This window comes from Anolis carolinensis, chromosome 1 (assembly GCF_035594765.1).
Source record: "Anolis carolinensis isolate JA03-04 chromosome 1, rAnoCar3.1.pri, whole genome shotgun sequence".
NCBI classification, from domain to species: domain Eukaryota; kingdom Metazoa; phylum Chordata; class Lepidosauria; order Squamata; family Dactyloidae; genus Anolis; species Anolis carolinensis.
The window spans coordinates 156328471-156342217 of NC_085841.1; the positions used below are offsets into that span (position 1 = coordinate 156328471).

Genomic DNA, 13747 nt, shown 5'->3' on the forward strand with positions numbered 1-13747 from the left:
TGGCCAAAAGGTCTGGTTAGACCGAGGCCTGTAGGATGGAGCCCATGCAGACCTGCAATAGGTGTTCTGCGGAGTATACCAATGTGCCCTATAAGAAGAGGAGGAAAGGGTTGGGAAACCATATTTTTGTGCTGCCTGACGAACTTCATGCAAGCTTTTAAGCTGAGTATCAGTGTCAGGATGAAAAACAGTAATAACATCCATAGGCAGAATCCTCTGCCTTGGCCTTCCCTTCCTCAGAAAGATTAGATGAATGCAACGATGCATGTCTGCGCATAGCCATAGCTGAGGTAAACAGTTTGCCTGCAGTATCCGCAGAATGCATAGCCAAACCTTTCTGCAGTTCTGCTAACAACAGAGCTTCATGATGGAAAGCATCTGCCCGTTGGCGATGCTGGTCAGGAACATAATGTAAAAATGATGACATTTTGCACCATAAGAAGATTTGGTACGCCACCATATACGTCTGGTAATGCACAATGCGAACAACTAGCCCAGCAGAAAGATGAACTTTCCTTGCAAGGGTATTCATCATCCTGCCCTCCTTATCAGAAGGGTTAGGTTGAATTCTTTTTGATCGTCGTGAGGATGGAACCTCCACCACCACCAAATTGGGCTTTGGAGGTTTAGCTATCCATGGGGCTGATAATGTATCTACTCGATAGAGATTATCGATACTCTTTGTCACTGCCGGTACAGCCACTGGAGTGACATCTGGTGACTTTGTCAGCTGTAAAAGGTATGGTAAAGCTGGAACCATAGCTGATGTTGGTAGCTGTTGTTTTTTCTGCTGGAAACATTGGATCTTCCACTGTCTGCGGAGCAGTTACAGCAGGAAACTTTAAGGCATGGGAGAGGCGAACCATCAATGCCACAAAATATTCATAAGACAAAAAAGATTCCATATCTGAATCAAAACAAGGGACATCAGAGTGAGAGGCCCCTGAGTATGATGGAGGGTAACCATGCCATGAGGTAGAGGGTCCCTCTTCTGGAGACAAAGGGCGGCCCTGAGAGGGGGGAGGCCCAAAGTAATACCAGCCTGGAGCTGCAGTTGATGTAGAAGGCTGGGACGCAAGAGGCTGCCCATAGGCATGGCTTTTTGGTGGTTGTAGTGGCTGAATAGAAGGCTCCAAAGACAGTGCAGAATGCTCACCCGGCTGGAATTGGGGCAAGACCGGCAGAGGTATGGAGGAAGATTGCCTCCCAGCTCCAGTGCCGTCTGCAACAGCTATGTCTTTAGGGAGGGAAGGTGCCTTGTTTACAAGGTCTCCCGCCAGTTGGGCTGCGCTACTTGCAGCACTGGCTGCAAAGCGCCCACAACGTCATCAGCTGGAAGCAGTGCGCGGGCAGATCTCCAAGAGAAAGTCGGCTCAGAAAGGTGCTTCGACTTCCTGTGTGCCTTTGCCAGCGATGGCACCAGCCCCGCTCCCGATGGCGGCATTGCTGTTCAGCAAGAAGCAGCATGCTGGCCTCCCTCGCAGCTCCCAGACCTTGGAGGTAAGTTTGCCTCTTTTGTCACTTGAGGTTCTGGCGGTGCCGGGAGGAGAGGGATGAGGGAAGCCGAAGCCGCAGTATTGTGGCCTGAGGCTGAAGGCGAGTAGTCTTCCCTGCAAAGAATACAAAGAGCCAAGAAGTGCCCAGGAGGCAAAACACTTACAAGAGCAGCATTTTAGGGAAGGCATACTGGCCTGAAATAAAGCTGAAGTCCACAAACAGTCCTGGTCAAATGAAGGAGAGATTCAGTAAGATGAGTCAAACCTATAAAACAATAGGGATTATCCAAAGAGCTAAGTTCCAAGCTGCTGCTTTCGCGGTGAAAAAAGGAACTAAAGGGCCAGCCCCTGAGGCCTTCATTTATCCTACTGGAGGAGGGCGGGGCTGGAGTCCACTAATTGAAGAGCTTATTAAAAGTATCCGAGGAACAGCTGCTTGGCGCAGGAAATACCACAGGTGTGGATTTCACAGAGGCCACGAAGGAGAAACTTTTTTTTAAAAAAAAGTAATTACAAAATACATTAATGGTTTTGGGCAGCAATACTTGACTTGACAATATAGCCAGTCCCTCAAGTTTTTTAAAAGTTTGGTTTTTAGTTTTCAGTTCTCAGGTTTATTCTTGTTGTGTTTCTTATTTTCCTTCTTTGATATTCTGTCCTTTCTGTTGTATCAGTCAGTCAGGCCTGTAACAGGGCAGGAATATTTTAAGAAATATTAAATTGAATAATGTATAGGTTTTATAAGAAAATTTAAAGTGTATCCAACCAGCTTGTCTCTTCTTTTCCTTGCATCCACGTATGCATGCACACACATATTTATTTATTTATTTTATTTACAACATTTATACCCCGCCCTTCTCACCCGAGGGGACTCAGGGCGGCTTACAAAAATTGGCAAAATTTAATGCCCAAATTGCAATCATAAAACAAAACAATATAAACAGATCTGTTAATAACATTGTTAAAACACATTATAAAAACCTTAAAAACGTATATATAATTAATTCAATTAATTCCATACACACACATTGGGTAGTTCTGTGCATTCACATAATGCAGATTCAAACAGATATGAAAAATACTAGTTTGACACTAAAAAACATTAATTCTAGGGGAGTGCCATCTGATGGCAGCCCAAAAATCTGACACATTTCTTGGGAGCTCCCAAGGGAGTCTCAAGAACAGCTGAGTTGCTGTAGAAGCGGTAAAGCCTTTTGCCAAATTTCTCCTGGGAAAGAGACATCAGAGGGGATCTTTGTAAGCCCTGAAGACTACCGAGGAGTTGTAAGAACTTCTGAGCAGGAGTCCTGAAGCTGTCACGCCTGCAAAGCTGAAGGAGCCATCTTCCACTTTAGTGACTGACTGAGAGCTACTAAGTAAATGATCGGACTAGGCTGCCCTTCTGCTACTATTAATAATATATAAGGCAACATTTCTGATTTATTGAGACCACTGCCTGTCTAACCTATATAGGTGAAAGGAGGGGGGCTCTATATGCCCGCCAATTATCTTCCCTTCACTGTTTCATTCTTCTTTCATGGTTTTATTGGTCTCTGCTTGATTTAGAATTTATTCTTTTTTTTTTTGTTTGACTAAAAGCAGAGTCTCAAGGAGAACATAAGCAACTGAATAGGGAACGTTTGCAAAGAGAGAAAACCACAGTGTAGAGACCTAAAACACTGTACTGGCAGAAGAACAGAGCAGATATAACTGTAGGAAGAAAGGTTAAAGTGGGAAACACTTTCTCCAAATAGTTTGGCAATTATTAGTTATACACTCCGCAAGCTCTTGTACTCTTTTGGTAGCCCCCCTCCCTTTTTTTTCAGCAGTAATTTGAGATATTTGGGATACTGAACATTGATTACTGGACTATATGGAAAATGAATAATAAAAATTGAACCACTGGATTAAAAGATCAAAGGACTATAAAGAACATATGGATATTATCTAAATCTTGTGGACTGAAATCTGGGGTCTTTGTACTTCTGTTTGTTGAACATTTGATGGCTGTAGCTGGAAGACATTTTCTTCTGAAAAGCTGAGAATTGCAGCCCTTGGTTGATCTTGAGGACATCTGATAAATACATTGTGTACCTGTGAGAAGCCATAACAACTGAACAGCAGCAAAAGAATGAAACTGGTGGTTTATTGTTGACTAAAATTGATTGATTGACATTGATGATTGTATGATTTTTTATAATACAAGGTAGATAATGGATCTTAAAAAACTAGAGTAACAAGTAGAGTTGTTTCCTTCCTTTTTATAAGGTATTTTATAAGATAGTACAGGCCTTCATTAATTTCTGAAAGTTTTAGAAGGCCAGGATCTACTGAACACGTTAGACTTTGCGTTTCTTAACAAACAAAGCTATAAGAATTTAAAGGAAATACCAAGACATATTGTTTTTCTTTATGGAGAGAAAAGAGAAAGGAACAATAGCAACAACAATGTCAACAAGAGCAAAGGCAACTCAAGACACAAGCAGAGAATTTACAGAGCTTTAAATCAGAACACAGTATTTTACAAAAGATTTTGAAAGAAGCTCAAGGGATAAAGAGAGAACTGAAATCAGACCAAGATGCTATATTATTGCCCTTGGATACTATGAAGAATAAACTGAAATTGGAATTATGAGAGGTGAAACAATCACTGACTCAAGTGACAATGGAGGTGAAATCCGCAGTGGCTGGAGTCCATAAACTGGAGAAATGATCAGATATTCCTGATGACAAAATAAGAGCTGTAGATGATGGAAGGGTTCTGATAAGGAAAGATCTTAAGGCGAGAGGACATTGTATAAGTAAGAAAATTTCAGGAAGGATCACAAGAGGATACAAGAGGAGTGACGATGGAGGCATTGTTGTTATTATTATTATTATCTGGGGAGAAGGTGACTGAATGTGATAAACATTTAGATGAGAGTTTTCAGAATCACAAAATAGTTGATCACAGGAAAATGACAAGAGATGTGATTGTTTATTTTGTCAAGAAATGTTTTAGAGATGAGATTCTACAGAAATATCGAGAAACTAAATGAACATGTCATGGAACACAAAGTATTATAACGAAAGACATTTCAGGAGAGAAGAAACTCATTTTTTGACTGAGAAGCTTAGGAAGAAAAACATTTTATACAGATGAGAAAATTGGAAGGTTTACCCTCTGATTTCAGTAAAAGAAGTATCTGGATTACTATCCTGAAACAAGCAAAAGATTTCTATGATTATCTGAAATATTATTTGGAAGAGAAATTAGAAGGTGCTAGTGGTGAGAGCACAAAAGGAGGAACATGACGATTCATCCCAAGATTGGAGTAGTGAAAATGAGAAAGAAAGAGAACATTTTGCTGATCGAGGAAGGACTAAGACAAAGGAGAATTGATAGAAATAGAGGAAGAAGGTAGAGCCATATAACTACTGATAATACATCAGATCATGACAGGTAAGTTGAAACAGAAAAATATTAAGGTCCTTTCTTAGAATGTGAAGGGCTTGAGTTTATCAGCTAAAATAGGAAAGGTTTTTCAATTTATAAAAAAAAATTACAGAAAACAAAAATTTAAAAAGAATACCAACATTTACTGAAGAACAAAAGATTTGGACAGGTATTTATCTCTTCAAATAAAAATAAAATTAATGGAGTGGCGTTATATATTGCAGAATATTTAAAACCTGTAAAAATATTAGAAGATGAAAAAGGTAGCTGTGTGGTGGTAAAAACTGAAATTCAAAATCAAAAGATTGGCATGTTAGGACTTTATAGACCTTTATAAATTGAGAAGGACTTTTATGAATTATTGCTGAAGCACTTCTCTTTTTTCAAAACTGGATTATGAGGGTTTGGAATTCAGTTCTTTTTCCGCTTCAGGATTGTAAATTTACCAAGGCATACTTCCGAAGGCTGGTTTTGAGATGTTGGAGTTTTTCTTATTTGACTGATGTTTGGCAGCATAAGAAGAGATCAGAGGAAGAATTTAGCTTTTTATTTCCACATTCATAACTCAAGATTGGATATGTTTTGTTACAAAATCATTAACAAAACTGGTATCTAAGACAGAAGTTAGTAGGGGTGTACAATTTGGTTAAGCCCTGTTCTGCTTTCGGTAACAGGATCTTGGTGGACCCCCAGATCTGTTTTTTCTGAGCCCACCAAATTCAGTCAGGGAAAATCCATGTTTTGATCCAACAACCAAAAGATCTAGGAAGATGCAACCCATTGGCAGCAATGAGGGACTTACGAGGCGCCCCCTTCTCCTTGGACCTCTTCACAGGCGCCGCTGGTGGCACCCACTCCACACTATCCAGGCTTCCTCCTCATCCATGGAAGGAAGCCCAAGCCTCAGTAAGCCGGCTGGGTTCAGGCTTTAAAAAGAGAGACCCGGCTATTTCTCCTTCACTCACCCTTCCTTCCTCAGCCTGGGTTTCATGTTGCCAGAGGCAGCCCACACCATTCCAGCTTCCCCCTCATCACATGGGTGGAAGTTTCTTTAAGCCTTTTCAATGAAGCTGAATTAAGGGAGGAATCCTTTTTAAAGAATCCTTTTTTCAGTAAGTGCCACATCATCTGAAGGAGCACTAGCCGTTCTTTAAAAATATATAAATTAACTCCTCATATTTACCTCACAACCTCTGAGGATGCCTGCCATAGATGTAGGTGAAACGTCAGGAGAGATTACTTCTGGAACATGGCCAGACAGCCTGGAAAACACACAACAACCCTAAAAAATGGAAGCCCAGCTTGGCTAAAAGACATGCCATGACTTTCTTCTGTTGTGATTGGCTCAACAAGCAGGGCTCATAGGGAAACTTCATGCGGACATGCAGCATCCTCTGCGCTCCACATGTAGCTGAAAAAACAGAAAACAGTATTGTAGTATTGGTGGTATTGCCTGTGCCATTACGGCTGGCTGAAAGAGTCAAAAGAGCCAAATCAGCCAGAGCCTGTTTGTAAAAATGAAAACGTGCATGACCCTAGAAGTTAGTCCTCAAGTCCTGTCATATCATAACCCAATAGTGATTACTATAATGCAAGCAAATCTACAATATAGAGACTAAATGATATATAGTGGCCAGATGAAAAAAGAGAATTCATACAACAAAAAACTAAAGAATATTTTGAGATAAACAAACAGTAAAGGAATAGATCAACAAATCATATGGCATGCTTTGAAGGAACACATCAGAGAATATTTAGTTCAATTAATGCTATCAAGAACAAGAAAAAAGAAACATTTGAAAAATTGATGAAGTATTTGAAGGCTAAAGAAAATTAATGTTACAAAAACTGATGGATATAAAACATAAAGCAACAGTATTCATAATACAAAATCAAATTGCAGCTTTGATGACAGGTGAAGCTGCAAAGCAGATGAACTGGTTGAAAATCCACAACTTTTAATTACTCAACAGAGTCGGAAAATGGTTCGCTCATAAATTAAGGAAGGATGTCGTCAAGACAACTATAAAAAGATTAAAGAAAACTTGAGAGAAATAACATTGAATTGTCAATTGACACAAGCATTTCCATTGTACTTTGCAAAATTGGTCAAAAGTAAGAAGGTTGTGAAAACTCAAATTGTGGTACTTGAAACAGGTTAAAATGACACAACTGACCAAGAGTCAACAGGAACGAACACAAAGATATAAAGAATAGAAATATGGAAATTGATAGAAAAGTTGATGGTGAGAAAATCTCCAGGCCAGATGGTCTGATTACAAGTTTCTATCAATAATTTAAAGAGGACTTGACCTGAGAACTATGGTAACTTTTCCACAAAAATACAAGCAATGCAAACTGTACCAAATAAATGACAGGAGGCTATGAATAATGTTGTTTGTAAAGAAGGAATATGGCAAATTACAGACAGTTTTCACTTTTAAATACAGGTTACAAAATAGATACAACTGTATTAGAAGATTGGTTTAAGAAAGTTTATTGGAAGTTGTGTGCTTTCTGGGCTGTTTGGCCATATTCTTGGCCTTACAGCTTTTCTGATGTCCATGGTGGAGCATCCATTGGCCTGTAGAGCCCAGTTTAGGTGGTTTAGTTCACCTTGAAGGAGGTGAGGTTCACAGATTCTTTGTGTGCTGTCTGTCAGGGCTTTGATTGTGCTTCTTTTTTGACTTGGAGTTTTTATGAAGGTATGTATCCGTGTGTGTAGGTTTTCTGTAAACTGTGTGGCCCAATTGTTGATTGGGTTTACGGATGACCAGAACATCTAGAAATGGCAGTTTTCCTTCCTTTTCTTTTTCCACGGTGAATTGGATATTTGGGTGGATGCTGTTGAGGTGGTCCAAGAACTTGCTTAGTTCTTCTTCTCCATGGCTCCAAATGGTGAAGGTGTCATCAACATATCTGAACCATATAGTTGGCTTTTTTGGTGCGGTTCTAGGGCTTGTTTTTCAAAGTGTTCCATGTAGAAATTTGCTACTACTGGGCTGAGAGGGCTCCCCATGGCCACTCCATCTTTCTGTTCATAGAATTCATTACAAATTTACCACCAAAATATCACAATGAATTTAAAACACTGACTACAAAAACACTGACTACTAAAAGGCAGAGTGTGTTGTATAATCCAGAACACTGGATAAGCGAATGTGGGATAAATGAGATTCTACTGTAATATGAAATAATTACTGTGGCAGAATAATACAGAACAATATAATCTCTAAAACCAGGACAGTAAATAAAGAGCAACACTCTGAAAGCAGGGAAATTGGGAATTCCACAAAGGAAAAATCAGGGCCAGCTAACACCTCCCAAGAAAGGATTCTTCCAGAAAGGAAGCTGAGAAGGGAGTGAAGCACTGTGTATTACCAAAGTCATTATTATTACTATCATTACTATTATTATTATTATTATTATTATTATTATTATTATTATTATTATTGTGTTGCGGTCAACCGTGAAAATGAATACAATCTGGTTCCAAGTATTCAAAAACACTAAAATCAGAATATATAAAAATTAATGTGGTATAATAAAACAGAACAATACAATCTCTAAAATCAGAACACTAAATAAAGAACAACACTCTGAAAACAGGGGAATTCCACACAGGAAACAATCAGGGCCAGCTAACACCACCCAACAAAGTATTCCCATCACCAAAGTCTGGCAAATCCTGTTTTCTGAGGGCCATAGACAGTAGAAGCACATAAAATATTGCAAAGAACACCATTCTGAAAACAAGGGAATTCCAGACAGGAAACAATCAGGGTCAGCTAACATCTCCCAACAAAAATTCACTCAGGGAGGAAGCAGCCAGGCTTTAAAGCTGCAAGGCCATTACATGCTAATCATTTTGCCTACTTGCAGCATTCATACTTGCCTCCAACAGACAAAAAAATCAGAAATATTGGATATTCACAACCTTTAGAAAATAATATCCCCTTATGGCGCACCGTGTTAAAGCACTGAGCTGCTAAACTTCTGGACTGAAAGGTTGCAGGTTTGAATTGGGGAGTGGAGAGAGCCCAGCTTCTGCCAACCCTAAAGTTCAAAAACATGCAAATGAGAGTAGATGAATAGGTAAGGTAACGGCGCTCCATGCAGTCATGTCACATGACCGTGGAGGTGTCTACTGACAACTCCAGCTCTTCGGCTTAGAAATGGAGATGAGCACCAACCCCCAGAGTCAGACATGACTGGACTTAATGTCAGGGGAAAACGTTTACCCTTTACCTTAACTACCACCAATTCCTCAATACTTTATTTCCCATACCACCATACTTCGCCACAGCAACGCATGGCCGGGCACAGCTAGTACTTTTATAAAATGTTTTACTGATGGTATGTCACTACAGCTAATTTGGCCAAAATGAATAAAACCTAAGGGACGTGCATATTGGATAGCAGTTAAAGAAACATTTTAAATAATTTTGGAACAGAATATACTGTTTTTACCAGTGACATTTTTGTTGGGACTGGCAAATGATGTCACCAGTAAGAAAATTATGGGGTTGTTGTATGTTTTTCGGGCTGTATGGCCATGTTCCAGAAGTAATCTCTCCTGACGTTTCAGCCACATCTATGGCAGGCATCCTCCGAGGTTGTGAGGTATGAAGAAAACTAAGCAAAGAGTTTAATATATATCTGTGAAAAGTCCAGGGTGAGAGAGGCCAGTGTGAATGTTGTTAATCACCTTAATTAGCATTGAAAAGCTTATCTGCTGTCTTCTTCCTGCCTCCGGGGCATCCTTTGTTTAGAGTCCTTAACTGCCCTTGGTTGATTCATGTCTGGAAATCCTCTGCTTTCAGAGTGTTGCTCTTTATTTACTGTTCTGATTTTTGAGTTTTTTTAATACTGGTAGCCAGATTTTGTTCATTTTCATGGTTTCCTCCTTTCTGTTGAAGTTGTCCACATACTTGTGAATTTCAGAAATTTGCTACTACTGGGCTGAGAGGGCTCCCCATGGCCACTCCATCTTTCTGTTCATAGAATCCATTGTCCCACTGAAAGTAGCTAGTGGTTATGGTTTTCTTTCAAAATGCAGTATCAGCAGTCCAAATAGTATATGCCAGACATTGGAAAGAAAATGTTACTCCATCTGCGATTAAATGGTTAATCAAACTTTTTAACTTAGTAGAACTGTGCAAACTGACTTGTCTTCTTAAAGATAAATCAATAGAATGTTTTCAAAATAACTGGAATCTTTTTGTGGAAGATATAGGCAGAATGTTTAAATATTAGGCTGTAACAGTATTTAGTTATTATAAATCATTGATAAAAACAATGTTAAGACAGATGTTATATAACTTGATTACTATTTGCTTACGATAGGAAATGTTCATAAATATTATTTGCTAAGAGCTTTGATAGCACAACCTGTTGTATGGTATAAACCTGGGATAGGGCTGGCAAATTTTTCCAAAATGTTGTACATAGTGTATTATTACTTTAGAAAACTACATTCCATGAAGGAGGCAATATCCGATGGTTTAAAAAATAGAATTAAAATGAATGGTTTAAAGGGCGTAAACTAACTAGGAATAAGAGCCATCAGAAACAGAGTGGGAAGTTAGTTGTTCTTTTTTGTAGTTGTGTGTTTTCTCTCTCTTTCTGTTTGGTTATTTCTTCTGAGAGAAATAAGATTAGCTCCAACTCTGACCTCATTCCAAAAAGAGTTGAAAATCTGGTTCTTTCAAGCCACCTTCGATTAAGATGAACAACTGACTGAGTCCCCATCCCCACCTATATCCTAGCCTTCTGCACTTTATCTCTGCCTCATGTTATCAGTACTCCCAAGATATTGCACAATTGCACAGTTACAATTTTATCCCTCTCCCCAAGATCAAAGACTGAAGTGCCATTATGTTGTTCCTGGCCTTTGGCCATGTTTTTATTGTATGATGATGTGTTTTATAATTATGTATTAATTAACTTGTCGTGATTGTATTGTATTTTATTTTGTTGTATTTTTTGTATATTGTTGGGCTTGGTTCCCTTTGTGAGCCGCTCCGATTCCCTTCGGGGAGATGGGGCAGGATACAAGAATAAAGTTGTTGCATACTATGTAGATGTGTAGCTTTTGGTGGTTTTACGTATCATTTGTATGTTTGTCCTTTTCTTGAATAAAAAATTACTAGGAAAAAATAAATCCAAGAAAATGATTTATGTCTGTCTATTGGGGAGTTTGCCTTGTTGAGCTTTAATATTTTTCACCAATTTTCTATCTATTCATGGAGAAATAACCTCATTTCAGTTGCTGAAAAATATCCATTTATCTTGTTCCTGAATCCTTCTGAATCTTAAACAGAATTATTTCTCTTTTGCCTCCATCAATACCAGTGCACCTAAATTTTCCTCATACTTTTGTTTCAATTTTGGTATTTTTTCCAGCTCCTCTGTCTTTCTTTCAAGGTTTTGAGCTTTTTCATGTATTTGCCTGACCTCAAGCCTCATCCATGACAAGGCGTGCTTAACTTCTTTCAATTTTTCCCTTTGTTCACTCCCTGCCTCTTATCCTCCTGCTTTTGATCCAGCTGCTGCCATATTTAATTTCTTACCCACCTCTTTTTCTTCTCTATCCTAACTTCCTCCCTTCCTTTTTTTACCTTCCTCTTCTTTTTCTTCCTTCTTCTCTTAATTGCTATTTCCTCTTTTTTTGACTTCTTTCATCTCTTCCCTCCTTTTTCTTCTCACTTCTTTCTCTTTCATGTCTTTCTTCTTTTCTTCATTGTATTATGAAGTATTCTTCATCTTTTCTGTCTTGCTCTCTCTCTTCTCTACTTTTGGTCTTCCTCCTTTTTGTTTCCTTTCAAACTTTCTGTCTCCTTTCTTCTTGTTTTTTTTTTCTTTTATCTTTCTTGTTATGCTTTCCTTTCTTTTTTTCTTTTTCTTCTTTTCCTCTTCTCCTCCTCCACTTGGACAAAGAGAGAAATGTCCAAATATTAAATGAAATGAGAGATTACACACATATATAAACAAAGGTTTTTGATCTTCTTTACTGGATATCTTCCTTCAACCAGCTCTGTATTTTTAACTTTAGTCTTCTCTTTTTGTATCAACAACCAGCAATGTCTTCTGCCTTCCGTATGCATAGACATGGCAAACTTAACCATGTCCTTGAACTTATGAGATCCAGTTTTGTGAATTCGCTCCTCCTCCTCTTCTTGTTTTTAGCAAAGCAATCCCAAAAGCGCAATCCAAAAAAAATCAACTGTATATAATATGTAATTAATGCTAATGTTAACAACACAAATAATAAAACTTTAAAATCGAACAAAGAAAGTACATTGCCAGATGGACTGTAATTCTACTTATTTCTCTTTTTGTAAACTGGAGCAATACTAAATATAGAGGGGGAATGTATAGCACTAACACAGAAATGCGGGTCAGAGTTGGCAGAAATGGTTCTCTGGCAGAAGCTTTTCCAACAACATGGGGAGTAAAACTGGGATGCTTACTGGCTCCACTCTTTTTAACATCTACATGAATGATTTAGTGTCTTTTAAAGATAATTTGACTTTCCTTCACCAGTAATCAGAACTAATGTATAAATAGATATGTAAGCTTTATAATGTATAAACATATAAGCCCCATATCTAGCATTTCTAGATTTTTAAATGTTTTTTAAAACATAACAAAACAAAAAACAAGTTTTGCTACTTTTCTAAACAAACAATTTTGGAAGAAGATTTTTTTGACATGGCATGAAGCAGGTTCCATCACATTGAAATTAGGATCTCTCAGGGAGGAAATTATGAGAAATTCTATAAGCAAATATTTAAATAGGAATTGCTCTACATATGTGACATCTCTCTTTATGAAAAAGCACACTACACATATCCTTGGCAAGTCTTTATCACTACATTTAATACATGTTGAATGCTAATTTTTTGTAAGATGTACTATTATTTACAACTTGTCCACACCTAAAAATATGCTTATTATAGCACATTGCACAAATAACAGAGCAATTATTTATCAGTGGCATGTAAAGTACATAGTGATGTCAGCAGTATTAATTCCAGAGCCAAGTTAGGAAATAGCTCAATTCAGTTCAACTTTAGAAAATCAGTATCACACTATTTTTAATAAGAAGGAAAATGTTTAGTTTATTTTTAGTTCAGACATACAGTCATGTGAAAGGTAATTCAATACTCACTGTAAAAAATATGAAGTATGAACATTGTTTTACAGCTGGTTTTAATCAGCTTCCTTTGTTTAACATTAGAAATACCCTCCAGAAGACATATACAAACTGCATATCCTACAGGTAATAGCATCCAGATGGGGGGCTCTTATTGAACATCATGCTCAATATCATAAAGAATATACTGTGAAACAAGCAACTTGGCATAAACCTTGATGTTGAGTTATAGAGCTCATTCCCTAGTACTCATATATACTGAAAATATGCAGAACTCATCAGACACTGAGCAAAAACGCCTTCAACTCAGATCAAGGCATAAGCAATTAATCTGCAAAAACAAATATCACTTTCCTAAATATGCCTGTATTATTCTAGTGAACAATTTACATTGGTTCAGTTTATTTATGTAACAACACAACCCAAAGTATGTGCTGTATATCTCTACAAATCAACCTGATCTTTTTCTGGTTCTGATTCAACAGGGTTTTGTATCAATATTGCCTCAGTGATCCTGTTGGACTTGCAAGATCAGAACTACTTGCTGAAAGGGATTTTTGGAGTTTCCTGCTTGTTTCAAAGTTGAATTTCTGGTTTGCTGCTGAAGAACAGTGGCACTGCTTTACACATAGACTTTAGACCAGTGGTTCCCAACCT

At 38.1% G+C, this 13747-nt stretch overlaps 1 protein-coding gene across 8 annotated transcripts in view; it reads right to left on the reverse strand.

Moving 5' to 3' along the window:
- The window catches only part of supt3h (SPT3 homolog, SAGA and STAGA complex component), a 293254-nt gene that overhangs the window by 114742 nt on the left and 164765 nt on the right, over window positions 1–13747 (reverse strand). Inside the window, exon 5 of one of the 8 annotated variants that reach the window (XM_062957066.1) lies at window positions 6116–6343. The exons of the other annotated variants lie outside the window; for them this stretch is intronic. Within the exon in view, the coding sequence (XP_062813136.1) occupies window positions 6116–6142 (27 nt within the window). The 5' untranslated portion in view covers window positions 6143–6343. The remainder of the gene's footprint in view (window positions 1–6115; window positions 6344–13747) is intronic. 8 annotated transcript variants of the gene reach the window in all.